At 45.7% G+C, this 20,393-nt stretch overlaps 1 protein-coding gene across 1 annotated transcript in view; it reads left to right on the forward strand.

The window, feature by feature from the left end:
- The window catches only part of LOC119399224 (nose resistant to fluoxetine protein 6), an 80,412-nt gene that overhangs the window by 40,543 nt on the left and 19,476 nt on the right, over positions 1 to 20,393 (forward strand). The window contains exons 2-4 of the mRNA XM_037666043.2: positions 6,688 to 6,896; positions 17,218 to 17,341; positions 17,527 to 17,614. Coding sequence (XP_037521971.1) covers positions 6,688 to 6,896; positions 17,218 to 17,341; positions 17,527 to 17,614 — 421 coding nt within the window. The remainder of the gene's footprint in view (positions 1 to 6,687; positions 6,897 to 17,217; positions 17,342 to 17,526; positions 17,615 to 20,393) is intronic.

Here is a 20,393-nt window from a genome sequence, read left to right on the forward strand (position 1 = left end):
AATGCAATGCTGCTGTCGTATTTGCGCTTGCTAAGAGAAGCGAAAAGAAAGATTGCGATCATTCGCCATCCTCTGTTTCGTTACCTGGGCTTGATTTGTTAATGTTTAGTATTGATTTCCCCTTTCTCGTATTCTTTTTCTCGTCATACCATCTCGTACGCCTCACCTGGAGTAGTAAACCCAGCATATAGCGGGCTGATATTTTGAGTTGCTATTATTGTTTCCCTATATTTCATTCGCTATCATTAGGCAGAGTTATCTTCTAGGGAACCACATAATGAACGTAATATCGATACATCCGGCCATTATTTTTGAAGTTTTTTTAGCAGTCATAGTAAAGTGAGCATAAGACAGCTCTAAATCTGTGTTACGATAAGTGCGTAAAACAGCGCTAAATTCGTTTTATTATTGTCACTTGTGCCCACGTATTCTGGCAATAATATTTCTGTAACATCACAACGATTTGCGAAATGAGCGCAACGTAATTGTCTCGCAGTGTGCTCATTATAATATGTCTTATATGACCTTTCAATCGCTTCCTGATCGCTCTAAAAACGATTAGTCTAACGTGCCATTGGTTCCGGTCGTTTGCTCCCAGGCACTGTAGCAAATGAGTTCGCAACGCTAAGACCAAGCTCTAAATGAAGTCATGGTGCATTTAACAACGTGATGAGAGCTCGTGGCGATAATTGCGCGTTCATAAGAAATTGCAGCCTTTCCGTGCATAGCGACCTTCCTTGTTTAAGTCACCATGCCTTTTAAGTCAGGCGTGCCTTTTTCAAGAGGACGCTATTCAGCGCTCATTACACTGGCACTATATGGAAGCTACATCTACCATATAGTGATTACATCGATTAAAAAGTTTCACTTTTTAGCCACACATGCGCAAAAACAACATGTTATCAGTGTTGGCAGTATGAAGTCAGCGTCCACGTGGTAATCTTTCTTTGTTGAGAAGAGCAAACAAAATGATTTCTTTTGCTTTTAAGGTGCAATTTTCCCCCTTGTGAATATAGCTTAACCGGCACCCTATGCTATCTGTGAAGGTAAGCCAAACCTTACTGCCGAAAAGAAAGTTGTCATAACGTCTCCCTTGCTGGTCACCATCAGTTGTATCGCCCTGGTCCCTCGTTACGTCGACAGTTACCAGCAGGTATGACCACCGCGATAATGAATATGTTTTCTTTTCCTAGCGATATATCTGATGGATCGTTCCATCGTTAGCAAATATATAACTAGACGATATTGAAGAAGCCCTGCAGCACTTTCGGGGCATACTAAATAAAATGTACTAGACGCGCGATAACTGCTCCGTCAACATTAAGTTACAGCAGGATGCGTACAGTGGCTTTGCAAATATCGGTCATGCTTTCTTGCGACTTCGCTGACTTCGACAATTACATTCGACAGTTTCTACCACTTTCTTGTTGTTTATTTTTTTTTTCATTTTGTATTCCTAGATGTTCAGCCTGAATCGGCTACGTTTGATGTTACTCGCGTGAGAAACGGGAGCTTCCACGGCTCAGTATGGTGTTAAGTATGGTGTTAAGATAAAACTCAAACAGTGCGGATGTGATTTTCTGCCAAAAGGTCATATCACTGTGCAATCGGGGACATTTACGTTCATTTGGAAATAGGAATGTTCTGCAAGCAATACGACGGTGATAAAGACGGCATCGCCTGTCCATGTTCTCTTTCTATACTTCGTGCTGCTGAGATGGCTTCGTATAGTGCCATTTTCCACATTAATTACAACGCCGGCTGACCCCAGCCGAGGTGGTCTAGCGGTTATGGTGCTCGACTGCCGACCAACCCGAAGGTCGCGGGATCGTATTCAGGCCGCGGCGGCCACATTTCCATGGAGGCGAAATGCTCGAGGCCCATGAACTTAGATTTAGGTGCACGTTCAAGAACACCAGATGGTCGAAATTTCCGGAACCCTCCACTACGGCGTTCATCATAATCAAATCGTGGTTTTGCGAAGTAAAACCCCATATATTATTATTATTATTATTATTATTATTATTATTATTATTATTATTATTATTATTATTATTATTATTATTATTATTATTATTACAACGCCGGCTGAGTGAAAAAGTTCAGCATGCGCTTCATTTCACACTTCATGGCTGCGCCGGCGTATCAGTTCTTCTCCGGTGGAAAGTTTACCTGCATCATTCCCCTTCGTGTGACAGAAAAAAAAAAGTCTTAAAAACAAACTGTCACGAATGACAGTTGGCAGCCAACTTGAGACAGATTGTGATTGCTTTTTTTTTTTTTTTGGTCGATACGTTTCCATCTACCTGTCCTCTTCGTACGATCCGATACGAAGCGTTGCGAATATCTTTTCTCCTCCTTATCATCTAAGGTGAGAGCTAACAACCGCGGTCGCATTCCTCGCGCACCTTTTCTCTCTCCGTATTTCGTTTCCGGGCACGCTTCAATTATCGGCAAAACTATTACAAGCGGGAGGCCGCTGGGCGTCCCCGCCCTGCAAACAGTTTGCGTGCTGCCAGCCTGGACGCGCCATTGTGGCCCGGATCGGCGAAGTAGGCGCGAGAATGCGTGCGCCTCACAGCCGGCTTGCCACGGAGTGAGCCGCTCGTTTCTGTTGCAAGGAGCTCCACGTGCGTCGTCGCCGCCCGCCGAATCGGGCTGGTTTTCACGACGCCTCCGGAATGATCAAGCAGCAGGGAAATGGGGCTTGGTCCGCGCGTGCTTGTCTCAATGCGTTGCGTTCAAAGGGTTAGGTGTGGACTAATCACCGCGTTTCACATATGCGCGAGTGGGTAAGTGTAGCCCTGCTTTTGTCACGGACCACCAGTGAGTTACGAAGGCTGCGGTCGAACGCCCTCGGGCAGCCTAATGCCCGCTGAAAAGATACACAGTAGAATGTTATATACGAGGAATTAACGGGCAAACCACGATTCCCGAAGCACCTCGTTATGTCGGGCACTACAGAAAGGGGAGCGGTGGAGGTAACTGTCAAAAGGAGTTTGATCAATACCCATGATTGATGATTAGATCACTATGATTGTATGTTCTTGAAAGTGCCGTTTGTCAAGGTTCGTGATAATGCGTGCACAGTCGGTGTACTCGCAGTAGCGGGGGTGGCTTTCCTGCAGATTTGACATACGAGCTGAGGACACATGAACGCACGCTCGCACGAACTGGACCATGTTTTCTATGTGCTTATAGTAGAGTCGTCTTGCTGATCATTTTGCCCATCGCTTAGTAACAGGAAATGACCGAGAAGCTCCGCTACAGTATCTGCGGATCGATATGTGGTTAAAATAAAGAAATATAATTTGACTGTATAGCGCCTGACAGCGCAGGGCGATCATCATCAAATTAAATTCCGCAATCCAAGCGCTTCATTTTCACTCTGCATTCTGGAACGCAGTCGAGCCTTTACGAAGCGCGCAAGCGTATATAATCAATATGCTGCGACACATCACAGCAAGCTGCAACACTTCAGCCGTGCTCCGTGGATATGGTATTTCATTCGTTGAACGGTGTCTCTACGCGCCTTAGAGCTGTTCACAATGCGCCTTTGCGTTATTCCGAGGAGATTTGTGTGTTATATGCTGCTTCCTCTGGTTTAGCATTATTTACTGCCATTTTAAGGTGAATTCAATGACATTCGAGTACATATATGCAAGAAGTAGCGCAGTGTACGGAGCACACAGCTCTTTGTTAATAAGGCTATCCGCCTGCTCTTTTTAGCGATGCCAAATTAATATTTGAATGTGGCTATTCGCCGTATCGTAGCACCTCAAATAACCCCCTCTCCTCGATCTCTCTCTCTCTCTCTATTTGTATGTGTGTGAACGCGGAGTGGGGCGAAGAGGTGTATAGTCTTGAACTGGGGGTATAACGCGAGTGTGCTGTGGTTATCACAAGCACAGCACACGTATGATCTTGCAGAATTAGTAAATCACCGTAGTACTAAAGTCTCGTCGGGACTAATGTTTAAAAAATATAAATTTATCTTGCAATAAATCGGAAATGTTTGCGAATGTTCAACTTGAAACGGAACAATTGTAGTTAGGAAAGTACACGCTTTAGAAGAGCCTAGCTTCGAGTTCCCACTAAACTGCAGACATTCTGGTAAGTAAGCGCTGAAGAGGAACGAGTTCGAAGGATTTCTAAGTTATTTTTCATTTGCGAGCTCGATTTCAGACCCCATGTGAATCACTTTGTTTCAAAACTAAAGCGGATCTTTGCGGTAGGCGAGACACCGTTTATTCAGCGCGCAGCGAAAATCGCCGAGAAATGAAGGCGATCAAATATCATTCACGGCATACGCTGGCAGCTGGGCGAGATATCTTATTTTGTGCCTCGGTCTGAAGACACTCAGAAACCTCGCCAATTCGGACAACGGGACGAAGAAGCCGGAAACGACGGCTGCGAATGGCGTGGCGCTACAAATATGTCGTTTATTCCCGATAAGAATCACTTTATCATGCGATGTCCGTTCCGGGAAGAGGATAAAAAAAAGAATACTCCCCAAAACTTCTTGTCACGTTTTATCACGGAAAGAGACCCAAATATGTCTGCGTTGTCGGTATCGCAGGTTTATTGCTTTTGTTTTGTTTTTGTCAATGAAAAGGGACGTGTCTCGCTTTCTTCTTAGAACCGGCTTCAATCTCTCGAACGCAGCAAAGGGCCCGAGGCGAGCAATTATAAGTTGCAGACAGAGACGGCGCTAATTCGCAAGTGAACTAGCGCCGCTGACTTCTCAGTGTGTAACTTCAGCCCCTTCTGTATAGGTGCCGCTAGAAAAAAAAGAAAGAAAAAAAAAAGATTGATGACGATGGGCCGAGAAGCACTCTTTCCGCTGCAAAAAATGTGTCATGAGATACTGTTCAATCGCCAACGCTCTGCGGTTTCTTTGGGATCGAAGGAAACAATAAAAGGACCAACATTACATTATTCCGCTGTTATACCCCTACGTGACAAGCGTCCTACGGAAGAACGCTACGGAAGTATCATTAGAGTAAGGGTAATCTGACAAGGCGCCAATGTCTCCGCTCTGTAGGTGAACTCTATATATAGCCTGAATTTTGCTATTGCATCATGTATGAACTTTCCCCAAAAGCGGCAAACTTTGTTCCATCGCTTTTAAGGTGAAGCATTCTCTGTCTCCGTACCAGGAACTTTACCAGGAACTTTAGCGCGCACACTTAGCGAGAACGTGGAAATGCGAGGCAACGCTTTACGACGTGCTAGCTCCATCGAGTGCGGGGCAGGGACGTAATCAACGCGAGCTTATGACTCGTGCTTACTGGGAATTCCTTGTTGAAGGGGAACAATTTCAAGCCCTTATCGCGTGCGGCTGCGCATCCACGCAACCTGCGCAGGCAAAGCGACGCCCGTTGCATAGCTTACGCCGGAAATCTCTCGGTGGTGATCAAGCGAAATCGGCGCAGCGAATGACACGAAACCACGCCTTTTTCAAGACAGTATACTTAGCCGCAAAGTTCCCAAATGTGATCGAATAAAGGGGACCATGAGGCGATGCGAAGCAGCGTTTCGGCATGTCGAGCCCGCGTTTCAGAGGAGGAGGAGAGGGGGAGAGGAGGAGTTGGAAGGGGAGGGAAGTGGAAAGGAGGAGGGGGAGTGGAGGTGTGTGGAGAGGATTTGCGCATGCGCAGTAAGGGTGGTCACACCGCACACCGGATTTAACTCCGTCATGAGATGCTTGGCATCTAAAAGTAAATGGTTTCACGAAGTACCCTGTCCCTCCTCTTCTCGTGCCTCTTCGAAGTAAAATATCAACAAATAAATAACTGAACAAATAAATAAATAAATAAATAATAGACAGCAGGTGCGCGTGCGCCGGAAGTAAACGCGCGAATGACTTTTCAACCTTCCCGCTGTCCTTCGTGGGCGTTGGAGATCGCCCCGGGTGCTAAGCGAACAGGTTGCAGCGTTTATCCGTCAGAGTACAATAGTAACGCCCTCTCCTTCACAGTGATTAAGTCGTCGCCGTCCTCGTCGTAAGGCTGTCGTCACAAACACACTGGCGTCACGCACGCAATTTCCCACCTTACACAAGCACCTTGGTTGAACTGGTAACGCTTGGCAGGACAAGCGATGGCGTATGGTCACCTACCTGCCAACTTATTTCCGTTATGCCTGCTCTCTTAGTGCGGTGGATTCACATAATTTTTCTTTTATATAAGTCACACTAATGATTTTTTCAAGTCCATTGTGTGAGAATTATATTTCACACCTGTTATAAATTATAGATGAACCTCTGCCTATCATATATTAAGTTAGATGAAAACGAATTTATCATTTCTCCGATTTGGAAATCCTCAAGCGTGGTGCGTGGTCTATTGCCAGTGCCACAGTCTGGCGCTACAGTGACACTATTGCGATACATGACGCAGTTTGACTTGAAGTTAGCCCTTACATCAACTTCTAGCGTGCCGAGGCCATGAGAGCGTTTTTCTCGCCCGTTAGGCGACTGGTTCGGTTATGGAGATGCCTGGCATGAAGGCCACCGGGGCCGTGCGGTTCAGAACAGCGACGTCGTGTTAAAACGTCATGGGGCCCCTGTCTGCTCGTCTGGGGCTCCGCTGTGCTGTGCAGCTTCATGTTTAAATAAATGTCTGTAGTGATCCCCTCATTGTTGTTGTGGAGGACCCTACAGTGTTGCTTGTGTTATTCTCGCAGTGGTGACCTCATCGGGACTGATCCCAGCCAACCTGTTCGAGGGCTCCCTAAGCAACCTGGGAAGCTATGAGCAGTGCCTGCGCACACGGGCGGTGAACAGCGAAGGTGAAGTGGAAGTCCAGGGACGATACTGCTCGCTCTTCTTCCGGCCGCCACCACTCTATTACAACCGCACCAGCGAACAGTTCAAGGCCATCGGAGAGATGCAGGTATGCGGCCGTAAATGCATTACGCGCCTGCGGCATTCTCGTGCAGCTGCACTGTTACTAGTGTATAGGTATACTATAGTTAATCGGGGGAAGGCCTGGCGACTCACAGTGCTAGCTTGGCTGCCAAGGTGTTGCGCCGTTGGGCACGAGGGTGCGGGTTCGAATACCGACTACGGCGGCCGCATTTAAAGGGGACTAAATGCCGAAACATCCGTGTACATAGATTCAGGTGCACGTTAAAGAATGCCAGGGGCCCAAAGTTAATCCCGAGTCACCCACTATGGCGCGCCTCATAATAATATGCTGCTTTTTTTGCGTAAAACCCTAGATCTTAACTTACAACGTCCAGATCGTTTCGGGCCGCCCCATCGCATTGTCGCCACCTTGGTGGCACATTCACCTTTGTCTACATGACAGTCCACTTGCGTAGACTCAGCCAATTAGTCAAGCAACGGAATTCTTGACTTATGTATACATGGGTACCAACCGTTGCGCGTTGCACGGCACTCATGGCTGTACAAATGTGCCTCCACGTAGGACTAAATGCGATTTTACGCTTTTGTGAGGGTCATTTCGTATCTCTTCTTTCCTGAAGTAAACCCTACACTGGGGTAAATTTGGTCCAACAAACGTTACCCGTCAAAAAATGAGTTGTTGGGAGACGACCACCGGCTTGATTGTTCTCTGCACAGGCGCAGCAGCCGTGAATCTAGGTCCCTTATTCATATCGCATATCTTCAGAATGCTTCCGCAGTGAAAGATATTCGAACGCTCGCAGCTCGTTATAGCGATCAGCGTGATAACAATGTGATCGTCGCGGCGATTTCGACATCGCCGACGGCACTTCCGTAAATACGTCTTTTTTTTTTTTTTAACATAGCGCCGGTATGCTGGAATAATGAAATAAAAAGTAAGGTGTGCCAACAAGGACACAAGACAAGCGAACAGGCCAACACAAACGCCGTTTATGTTGTCGTGCCCCTTACGGGCTGCAGAAGTAAGCGTCATTTCCCTCTCTTAATCACTACTACTAGTATATACTAGTAGTATATACTTTGTGTTGTGTTGTTCTCGTCTCTTGTGTCCTTGCTTGCCTTCTTTGAGGATGAACCACCTAGGTAAACTTTGGTTGATAACCGCGATGCTGGCGTAAGTCGATAGCTGTTCAATTAGGTTATAACAAATTTGCCTTTTGAATGGTGCATTAAACCATTTTTCAGCATCTTTCTGTGCAAACTATGCGCATGGTTGCATATTAAGCGATGGATGCGTGGTGTATTGTCGCGTCACTCGCGAGACTTTTTCGATACGACCAGCTGTTACTGAGCAGCAACACCTCTTGGTCTAACTAACGTAACTGTAGAGCATACGACTTATGAAATGGGATGGAAATACCGACGAATGGTGTTCTTAGCTCAGAGACAGCTGCAACAAAAACAGTGCGTCAAACCTTGCCTTATCTTCGTTATAGGGCTCAAAGGAGCTACATTTTACATGTCGCATGCCTTGGATAATTTCAACAACACTGCCAATTTTTAGAGCGCAGCTCTTAGGCGCCCGTTCCTGAGTTGAGCGGCATCGCCGTCGGCGTCGGTGGCGTAACCGAGCGTACGAGTATGTGCCGCAGGAATTGGGCAAGCCCCACTACCGTGTACAGAGGGTGCGAGTGTCAAACGAAAACGAACACGTGAGAATGAGAGAGAGAGAGAAATAGAAAATAGAGGTAAAGAAACAGAGAGAGAGTAAGAAAAGAATAGAGAGAAAGAGGAAGAGAAAAATACAGAGAAATAAAGGGAATAAAGACATAAAAAATATAGACAGAGAAAACCATAGGAAGAGAAAACCATAGGAAGAAAGAGAAAGAGATAAAAAAGAACAGACACGAAAAAGAGATAAAAAAACAGAGAGGAAAACAGAAAGAGAGAAAAGAGAGAGAGAGAGAGAGAGAGAGAAAATGACAGAGAAAGACATAGAAAGAGAAGTAAATATGTAGAAAGAAAGAGACACGAAAAAGAGATAGGAAAAATAGAGAGCGAGACAGAAACTGAAATAAAAAGAGAAATAAAGAGAAGCAAAGAAAGGGGGAGAAAGAAAGGGAAGAAACGAGGTCGAAGGAGAGCGAACGCGGAGTCTGTCGATATCACGAGCCAGTGGTCTCTAACCTCGCTTTCTTCCTCCGTCACGCGCGCTGGCCCCTCAGTTGGAGCTCGTGCGCATGCAGGGCTGGCAGGTGCGCTGCGGCTGGCTTCGCTTGTCGTAACGGGGCTGTCGGCGTTTCGCTTGGTTCGCGACGCCTGCAGTGCACAGAGTCGGTGTGCGTAGCACTCGAGCGCTGGCAGTTTCTGTGGTAATATGTAACGAAGGTTACATAGCTACAACTGCACATAGCGAAAACTTCAAACACAGTTGGCGTTGCCTCAACACGAATCTGCGCTCAGAATTTGCATTAGGGAGTACCGTAATCGTCGGTGATTTTTTTTTGTTGTTGCGACGAACATTCGGTGTTTTTAACGAGTCATTGCGCGTGTTCTTGTTTCTATAGGTCACGGTCCCGCATTCACACGAGCAAAAAATAAAAAAAGATCTTGCGATATATTTATTAGTAAAAAAAATTCGACCATTCCGAATGCTGGGCGTATTGTAACGCTATGGTTGCGGCCAGACATAGAGGAAAACGAAAGATCCAAGTGCAGAATGAAGTTGGCGCGTTCGGTACTTGAATTCTTAGTTTGTGTCAAATTTGGTGGCCTCCCTTATTCGCCACTTTTCGTAATCAAAAGGAAACGATGCTATTCTTTTTTTTTCTATCTTGTTACCGCTTCAGTGTTCCAAGAAAAAAAAAAAAAGGAGCATTAATACCACCTTTTCGAAATATTAGGCTGGGGGTAATGGAACTGGTTATTTTTTCATTTGTGTCCCCTACTCTCAGATACAGCCACTCGCGCCGCTGTTGAAGGACTTCTTGTAGACGCCAAACAACTGTCCTGCTAAACTGCCTTTGAATAATTCATTACCGATTTCCTGTTGTTATGACAATCTCTGTGACTGATAATTTCCGATCTTAATACCACTTATTTTGTAGCTGTACTGAACCTTTAGCACTTTATTGTGAATTTTCTTAATCCATTCATTTCATAGCCGACCACCAGCAGTGGGTACGAGCCACTTGTGCGTTGATAACAACAACAACCAAGTAACTGCCTTCCTGTACGACCGTTTCCATTACGCGATATTTAAATTAGCGCATCTCATCTGAAGCAGCTTTATAGGAGGACTTGCTGGGTACCCGACCACGTAACACTGTTCTGCAACCGTCTGATCTGCGCCGAAGCCGCCGTCTTCCTGGACTGCCCCAGTTACCACAGATGGTCGAGATGTCTCACGATGAAGGCGTAACCCAGAGTGTACCAGTTCCGGCGGCATTTCGGTACCTGTTCCAACGGTGGTTGGGTCCTGACAGCTCCAGCACCTAATAGAGCCTCTCACTTTCTGAGACAAAGCTAGCGGGGGCATGAATGAGTGGTTGACGCAATATACAAACGGGCGACTAACCGCTACCATTCCGACGGAGCAACTCAACTTTCCAACATCGTGTTTGTCTTGACGGACACTGATACACGTGTGGTTTGATGACCACGAGGAGACCCTCACGACGTCGGATCGATGAGCGTCTAAAATAGACGAATGTTACGGAGACTCTGTCGCCGAAAAGAAGCAGTCTGGACGAACACTTCGGAAAGCCCATGTCTTCGGCGAGACGTGCACAACGTATCTTAAAAGCTATAGTGAAGCTCTGGAAAACCGCCAACCCTCGCATATCAGAGGACGACACAGATGGCCACCTTTTGAAAGGTACTGCCGATTATGTGCGTTGCTTCCTCAACTGCAAGACCCTTGGCACAGTAGCCGACGTCATGCGGCACTGGCGTACCTTCCAGACCCTTAAGATGTGACGTATCAGTGCGAACTTCAGTCGACTACCGAATGTAAACACCAATGCAAGTGTTGAGGACTGCATGTTTTTTTTTTATTATTCTGGCATCACCAATACGAAAGAGCGTACGTAAAGAGCTCAGCTGACGCGCGCACGCACCACCTTAGATGCCTCGCCGATCCCCTGCACCTACTTTGTTTCCACTGTCGAGACTGGTGTCGAGGACTACGTCTGCTGTTCTGAATCGCCACACAGGCTTACATCAGGGTAGGATCACTGCGTCAGTGAGCCGCTACACACCAGGAATCAAGTGAGCACTCGTTTGTGTTAGCGTCGTGGCCATGCTTTTCAGGGGTATTATGCCTATCGCCAACCTCCCCTGTGTTTGTGTCGGGATTCTAACCGGACACATAGCTCGTATCTGTCGCCGGTTGAGTCAGCCTTCGTGATACAATCGACCACCAACGTTTCCTCGCGCCGACAAGCCTCACTACGACGATCCTTGGCCCGCTGCTCCCAGAAGCGCCTCACGACAAGAGAACAGACGCAGCGATGCTCCCGCTCCAGATCGCAATTCAACGCCTCCGTCCTCCCGGCCAGGTCCTTCGCCTGCACCACGACGGCATTTGTTCTAGTCACTACCATCGGTAAACCAGCCAAAACCACCACAGGCGCCTCTGCTTAAGATTCATGCTGATAAGTGAGATAGACATGTTAATCGATGACATATGTGGCTGTTATCGAAGGCTGTTGGCAAATGACAAAACGCGTTTACAGTTGAAATGCTTTGCTCTTGTCAGTTCTAACGTAGAATTTCGAGCGCTAGAGGGTTCACAGCAGGCGAACGATCGACTCCGATAGTGCGGGGTCTCGATCTCTCGTTATGCCCATGCTTGTCGACAGCGCTCGCCAACAGCCATCACATGACGACACCCGCATTCCCTGCGCGGGCTCAGCCAACACAGAGTGGCTGGGGTGGAAATTATCTATCCACGCTTGCTCTAAAGGCAGGTGTGAACGCAAACAAAAAAAGTGGTATATATTCTTTGTGGTGAGTTGCATAACTGGTTTTATGTTAAACTGGAAACGAGCGGAATGGTATCAGGCCTATGTAGTTTTTTTGTTGTGTTGTTGCTATGAATGTGATTGCCTATTTTTTGAATGATCAGCAAAACCAAAGCGATCGGTATCGTAAGGTCGTCATTTTAGAAGACATCAGATGTACTGAACGGCTAATTTAAACATATGTAATCATTTCTACTTCAATGTTCCTCTATTAAAGTACATTGCACTGTAAGTAAGAGAAATGGTTGTCTACATTTTAACAAGCATGTGCTCTGAACATTAAAAAAAGGTCAACAACTCGTTCATTGGTAATGGCTGAAAAAGCGCAAAATACGGGACAGAGAAGCACACAGGACACAACGCTATCAAATGTGTGTTGTGTGTTTAGCTGTCGCATATTTTGCTCTGTTCTGCAGTAATGCACATGAACCAATTAGCCCACCTGGGAGCCCTCGTTCATTCATTGGATTGAGGTTCAATTACTTCAGCGTTGCACAGTGTTTAGTGTGCACAGTGTCGTGCACTAAAAAAAGCAATAATTTCGCTCATTACTTTCGTTTACCGACAGAAAATGTGCCGTCTTTACCTTTGTTGCGCAACGAGGATGTGTCGAGTATCTATCTAAACAAATTCTATGTATAAACGATGACTCCACGATAGACAGGTTGAATTCGGTCAGAAATTATCATTATACCCTTTCGCAGGCTGTGTGTGGTAGAAGCCCACAGAGACATTGTCTTCAAGAGAAAACTGTTAGCAGTTGTTCGACGCAGTGGAAATGCGCCCGTGTACGACAAAAAAGGTCACAGTTTCCCCGCAAGGGTGAAGCAATGAATGCGATAGCAACAAATTGGAATGTCACGCGAAGAACGGCAAGCATCTTGAAACGTGCAGTGCGCTGCTCAAGCACAAAATATGCGCGAAAAGAACACACACAGGACGAGCTCGAACTAAAAACGTTCACAGCTTGATACTTAATGTAATTGTTGGGATTTAACGTCCCAAAACCACGATATGATTATGAGGGACGCCGTATTGGAGGGCTCCGGAAATTTTGACCACCTGTGATCTTTAACGTGCACCAGAATCTAAGTACACGGGCCTCTAGCATTTTCGCCTCCATCGAAAATGCGGCCGCCGCGGCCGGGGTTCGATCCCGCGACCTGCGAGCGAGCAGTCGAGCACCTTAACCACTAGACCACCGTGGCGGGTCCGCTTGACACTTAAAGCGCGCTGCTCATACACAAAGAAGGACGCACGAAACGAACGCACAGGTATACACACGACGAGCGCCAACTAACAGCTGTCACAGTTGTTACTTCTTTATGTTTGAGCAGCGCGCTCCTTTCCCAAAGTCGGCCGCTGCAGCGAGCGAAGTGACATTCGTGCACTTTGTAACTTCAACGCAAGCTTTCCGATGAAGCCACAAGACGAACAAACTGCCCCCATCACGAGATAAGAGCGCGCGCTAGCGACTACGCCCTGTATAGGGCAAAGTACAGGTGTCAGAATAGCGCTCGCATCGCAACGAGCGGGGCGACGACCTTTAAGTGCACCCTTCGCGCCATCTCGCTGGTAATGCAGAGAACACGCTAAAATGCCCCCGAGATCTGCATACCGCTCGCGTTAAATGGTGTATATAAATGGCTCGCCGTTACTATGCTGAGGAACGTACGCTCCGTGGCCTAGCCGTTTAATGCCGCGCGCAGCAGAGCGAGGGTTTGAATCCGCGCTTCGGAAAGTATTTTTCTGAATTATTTTCCTTTGTGGGTTACATATATATATATATATATATATATATATATATATATATATATATATATATATATATATATATATATATATATATATATATATATATATATATATATAGGACATGACGGCGACGCCGACGGCAAAAACCAGCCGAGAGTGTCCATATAATTGCTATCGCAATAAAAGTTCGCGTTACTGAATATTTCCAGGGTGTCTGGCGAAAAAAGGAGACCGCGGGAACACCCCCCGCGGTGGTCTATACTCGGCGACAACTTATCTTGACAGTGGAGCGAAGGCGACGGAGGCAGGGCTTCCGCACATTGATGTTGTTCCGCAAGTAGTACGGCAGCTTGCGGCTGATTTCGGTTTTGCTCGCTCGCATCGTTAACGCGTTTAGAAAATTATATACACGGAAAATGTGAATGGGAGAAACATTTCGATTGTTCAGTGTACATTTTGGTGTCATATTACGAGTATATTTTTCTTGGAGAACTAAGCAACGCGTTTGCGGCCGCACACTGACCCATGTGTCATGGACGCCAGGTTTACTTTGGAAAATGGGCGTGCTCAAAAGGTTGTGCTGTCTAAGAAATGGAAAGAAAAGGAAAGCATTCTTCCAAAGTGAACAATAACTGTATTTTACCTACGATTTCCCGCAACTGTTTGAGTCTCATAATAAATAGCAGCATTTATTTATTAAATGCGAAGCATTTCTTAGCGAACTTCTGCGACTTTGAGCGTATCTATCTATCTATCTATCTATCTATCTATCTATCTATCTATCTATCTATCTATCTATCTATCTATCTATCTATCTATCTATCTAGCCGCCTACGACTTTGCGCTCTCCTGGTCGCTTGGTTCATCGAATGTGCACCAAAATTGGTATGGCGTAAAATGACTGAACGACGAACATAAATGACAAGTCATAACATGAAAATCATGACACGCATGTCATGTACAGCATGACTTACATGCTACGCTCATGGTACGCTGGCGGCCGTTTCGCTAGTTTGATATACACCAAAATTGGTATCTTGCGACGTGACTGTGTGACGAATATAAATAACACGAGTTAACATGAAAATCATAACACGCATGTCATGCACAGCATGACTTACGTGCCACGCTCATGGTGCGCTGGCGGCCGTTTCGCTAGCTTTATATACACCAAAATTGGTATCTTGCGACGTGAACGTGTAACGAACACAAATAACACGAGATAACATGAAAATCATGACACGCATGTCATGTACAGCATGACTTACGTGCCACGCTCATGGAGCGCTGGCGGCCGTTTCGCTAGCTTGATCTACCACGAAATTGGTATTGCGCGACGTGACTGTGTGACGAACATAAAAACACGAGTTAACATGAAAATCATGACACGCATGTCATGTACAGCATGACTTCCGTGCCACGCTCATGGAGCGCTGGCGGCCGTTTCGCTAGCTTGATCTACCACGAAACTGGTATTGCGCGACGTGACTGTGTGACGAACATAAAAACTCGAGTTAACATGACAATCATGACTTGCATGTCATGCACAGCATGACTTAAGTGCCACGCTCATGGGGCGCTGGCGGCGGCTTCGCTAGCTTGATCTACCCCGAAATTGGTATCTTGTGACGTGACCGTGTGAGGAACATAAATAACACGAGTTAATATGAAAGTCATGACACGTATGTCATGTACAGCATGACTTGCGTGCCACGCTCATGGGGCGCTGGCGGCCGTTTCTCTAGCTTGATCGACCCCGAAGTTGGTATTGCGCGACGTTACTGTGTGACGAACATAAATAATAGGAGTTAACATGAAAACCATGACACGCATTTTCCTCAATGACATACAAGACGACGTATGCAGCTCTTTGCTGGCTGCTTCGCATTACATCGATTCCCACAATGCGTGGTATCTGCCGGCTTTTTTTTCAGCAAGGGAAATGAGCGAACTACCAGTAAACTTAAGTACTATTTTTGACGCGGTAGCAGGCATGCGTTTCGGTTCTGTAGCTTCCACAGTACTGCCAAGAAGAGTTGTCGTCGAGTATAGCGATTATGCTGGACTGCTTACCCGAAGGTCGCGGAAATGAATCCCAGCCGCGGTGGCCGCATTTAATGGAAGCAAAACGCTAGAGGCCCGTGTGCTTTACCATGGGGGCACGGTAAAGAACGCAAGGTGGTCGAAATTTTCCGGAGCCCTCCACTATGGCGTGCCTCATTATAATATCGGGGTATTAGTACGTGAAACCCCAACAAATAGACAACATGAACGAAGAATAAACGTTCCGTTTATTCCACTTTTTAGAAAAACAAGAAAAAAAAAACAGAAAACGGGTCTTAACTCATTTTCATCAGTAAACGCCCTTACTTTTCTCTCTACCGCAGTGCACCACTGCTTGAGGTGAAGCTAATTTTGTCATTTATAGGACAACAAAAGCGCAGTTGTGGAATAATGCGACGTTGTCTGTCAAAAAAATTCAAAAGAAAGAAAAAGAACTAAACGTAATTTAAAAGCTACTTTGGCTGCGTACTCTCATTCATGTAGGCCTTCGGATATTTCCGTCGTCAACGTGTCTTGCCATGTTTTCTCGTTAAATATGTATAATTTTTTTTACCCGTATCGGGCGCATCGCGAGTAAATTGTAATTCTACTTTCTCATCTGGGGGGCTAACGCTTGTTCGGGTGGCGAATGCGTCGCTAATGATGGACGCCCAGGTAGCGGTGTGGACCTTTCGTTTTCCGAATTAGCCCAGTTCTTTAGCGGCAGTAATTGCCCGCGGGAAATCGTGTCCAGGAAGAAAACAAGGGCGTATAGCGGCCCGTCGACCAAGGTCTCCGCGGATTGCGCTCCAACGATTCTGCCCCGAAACGACGCTCCGAACACGTCGCAACAAACTGATCGACGGCGCGGCTCTTATTAACAAGACCTTCAGCGCTTTGACACGGACGCGAAACCCGAAACAAAAGCTAATGCGGCCGCTCCGCGTCGAAAGATCTGATAAGGAGACCACGCTCAAGCTTGTACAGCGGTGACCTCCGAAACTGCAGCTGGTGCAGGGGCGGTAAAATGTGGGACGACAAATTACATAAGCTTCTCTCTTTCGTCTTTTCTTTTTTATCCGTGTCTCAGACGGTGAACGCCGAGGGCCGGTACTAAATTTTTCTTACTACATACAGAACAAACGCACATTGTGCACGCCACGTTGCTTATCCGCCCCTCGCGGCACAGTTCATAATATATAGCGCCGTCTTTTTATTACGCTTTTTCGCATACTTCACGCTGTGCCTTGACATCCGAAGCGCGCGTGAACGTAGCGTATAACGGGACGCATTATATCTTGACCTGAGCGTAAATCAGTTCGTTTGAATTTATGCTTCTTGTGGTGTTAATAAGCTGTATTTTCGTGAACCACTTTTTATAAACCGCTTCAACAACAACAACAAAATAAACTTTCCTGCCAACGAAAACTCAGAAACATACTATACCGTACAGTTTCGCTGTGGGCTTTGGATTTTCAGAGGCTCTGTAGGTGTTTACTTGCTTAATCATTCCTTCAATTGCAGGGACGGCGAAGTCTGCTCAATTGGGAGAAGGGGGAACGCGGCTACATCAGCTCTGACGTCCGAGTCGGCCTTTGTATTCCCTCCGGCTGCAGCGCCCACGACATTTCACATCTGGCTAACCTGAGTGAGCATACTTTTATTTGTGTTCCCTCTGCAAACATTGCAACCATGCACTAGCGTATTGCATGCATGGCGAAGAAGTGAGAGAGCAGGCGAGCAATAAATAAATAAATAAATATGGGAACAATAGCACTGCGATTGCTCAGTTCCTAAGAAATTTTGTCGTTACGCTTTCATTCCATGTTTCAGTCGTCCAAGATTATGGCGCCAGAGCTGTCGTCAAGAGCTGCAGAATCGACGAGCCGTTTACACTGTCAGACCTCCAGATCGGAATTCTGTAAGTTTTTTGGTTTTTGCGTTATATAATATTCGTCTCTGTCTCAACGAAGTATCTTTTAAGCGATAATTTCACATAGAAAGGAAAATGGAAATAAGGGTGCCCGAAAATACAAGATGTCCCTAGCAGAGGCCGAACCCGCACCTTCCCCGTACATACAATTCGAGTGCGATGCTCTATCAAAGGGACTGTCTACCGTCCTACATCGCTTTTCTCTTTTGTACCGCAATAGAAAGCGTACCGTCTGAAGTATCTAACCTTGCAGCGGTTTCTCTGGAAAATGAGTAGAAATTTTTAAAACAGAATTTTTCGATTTGCGTTCGGTCTTCTTCCATTGGTGTGAAACATGCCCACAACACTGGTTGGTGGACGCGATGACGATTGTAGTGCCGGTAAAAATTAAAACCGAAAGCACATGTGATTTCTGTAGGATTACTTTATTTTCGCGGAACACTATTGTAATGAATGTAACAGTCATTTTCAGCACATGTGAGACATCCTAACACCAATACAGCGGCACTGTACGACCAGCGCGGAGGGCCGCATGGCATAGCGCATGAGTTGGAGTAGACGAAATCGAAGACGGTGCCGCAAGCAGCGCCACCGGGCGCCTTTTTGGATGCGTGATGAAAAAACGCGAAAAATTGCTCTCTGACGCAACCGAAAGCTGCCTCAAGTGCGTAAAATACAATTTCATTTTACAAATGTTTGCTTTTAAGCAAAATAAGTCTACTTGCGAGGATTTCTTGTCCTTCCTACCAGTGGATTGACCACATCGCTGCTGGGTGACGCTAGCGGTCATTCTTTCACAATTTTCAACATCAAATTAAAAATATAATTCTTTTTTTTGGGGCAAAAGCATGCTCGTTGCCACCGATGTGACGAACGATATTCTCAATTTCACCACAATCAGAAAATTTTTTTCCGAGCGGCCATTTCGCCATTTCGTCAGTGGTCGTAATCACCGGGACAAATTGTTCGTGAATGGTGTATGATAAACGTTCTATTAATTTCTTATCACCCATTCCGCCGCGTAGCCGATGCCGGTGATAGGAGTCGCACGGCTTCGTGCGAGCCAGTGACAAAGGGCGAAAATAGTGATAAATTACGAGGAATATAGCTAAAAACAGACCCCTTGAAACTGCGAGGTCAGTCTACTGCAGCACAAGCAAATTACCCTCGTAATTCTCGTCTTGATACTTAAAACTAAAGTGTGCTTTATTTAGCTACCTTTTAATCGACCCATGTGCGAGCGTTACCTGCTTAATCGTGAAAGAAAAGCCGCGCGCTGGTTCCCTATATTCTTCAGCACCGCAACTGAGGAGACGAAATATCACGAAAGATTAAAACAGGAAAAAAAAATCAGGAATAAAAGCACGTGTTCCTTCACCATGAGCTAGCATAATTTTATTTGCAATATTTTATAACGGTACCGTCACATCAAAGCCCGTATTCGCTCAACTTCGGTAACGGCTAGCCGCGACAGACTATTACCATTTCCATGTTCTCTTTAGCACGCCGCCTATCACTTACAAATGGAACATCGGTTAATGTGGTAAAACTGTCAAGCAAAAGAAGCTATATGAATACGCGCTCCTGTTTTGTGCGTGTGTGTGCATAAATCAGGGAGTGCCTATACGATCGCTTACATGGCGGTTGCTTCGAGCTGTCGTACGACGTAACGAAACAAATTTCATGAAACAAACAAGAACAGGCGAATAGGTTTCCAGCGCTAGAGCTAGCCGTCAAACAAGAGTGTAAGTAATATTTTCCACGGAACGTATGACATTGACATCTTCACCAACATTAATCGGACAGCAATAACAGTGAGATGGAAGGGGACCCGTGTTAGAAGAAGCTGCCAAGTTCTTTGACGTTGCTCTTGCTTATGTTCGCTTCTGGCCAAATGGTTGGCGCTCTGTAATTATATATGTCAAAATGTGAGCCCTTAACTAAGTAACACTTCTTTCTTTGATGTTTCGCTGCGCGTACTTATAATTTGCTAGGTTCTGTAGTGGCACTGACGTCCCCTACTCTTGAAGCGTTCTCCGATCTTAACGCCCGCTGATGTACATATATCTGAATTCTCAGCCAATGAGGGTAAGACTACGAAAAATTTCGAGAAAACAAAAGTTGATTGCTATATAAGCAAGAATGATTGTCCTCTGTTCTGACACAATAAACCATAACGTCCAACCTCAAGTTTTGTAAGCGTCCATTGTTAATGTTTTTTTTTCTGTACACGTATTTACTTGCCCCCACCCTCCATCCCCACCCCCCAAAATAAAACACAAAAAAAAACAAGAAAACACTCGACGTAAAATGGTCCGTCTAGAGATGATGACATTTGGTTTATTTGACTGTCTCTGCTCATTATTATAAAACGGATTCGATATATCTGCGACAAGCAAAAATAAAAAAAAAGAATACTAAGAAAATTTACTGATTGGCAGCTTTTAAAGAAAGCATGCTGTCTACTGGAAATTTTCCTAAGCTTACGTGCTTATCGCGTAATGGCATTCAAGAACTTAGGACGTTTCTTAAACGTATTATCAAATCAACTATAATATAAGTGGGTTTTTCATTACATTTTTCTAAAATTATAATATGAATATTATGTCTAGGAAAACTTTGATCTAAAGTGACATGCAACAATTTCCAGTTACGGTATGCGAATTTCGCATGCATTTTTCCGGAGCTTGACTTCTGCAACGAAGAAATTCCTATCAAAGGAAAGGAAGGAAGGGGAACAGATGCTTCTTAATATTGCGCGAAAGAC

This window comes from Rhipicephalus sanguineus, chromosome 1, assembly GCF_013339695.2.
Source record: "Rhipicephalus sanguineus isolate Rsan-2018 chromosome 1, BIME_Rsan_1.4, whole genome shotgun sequence".
In the NCBI taxonomy this organism is placed as follows: domain Eukaryota; kingdom Metazoa; phylum Arthropoda; class Arachnida; order Ixodida; family Ixodidae; genus Rhipicephalus; species Rhipicephalus sanguineus.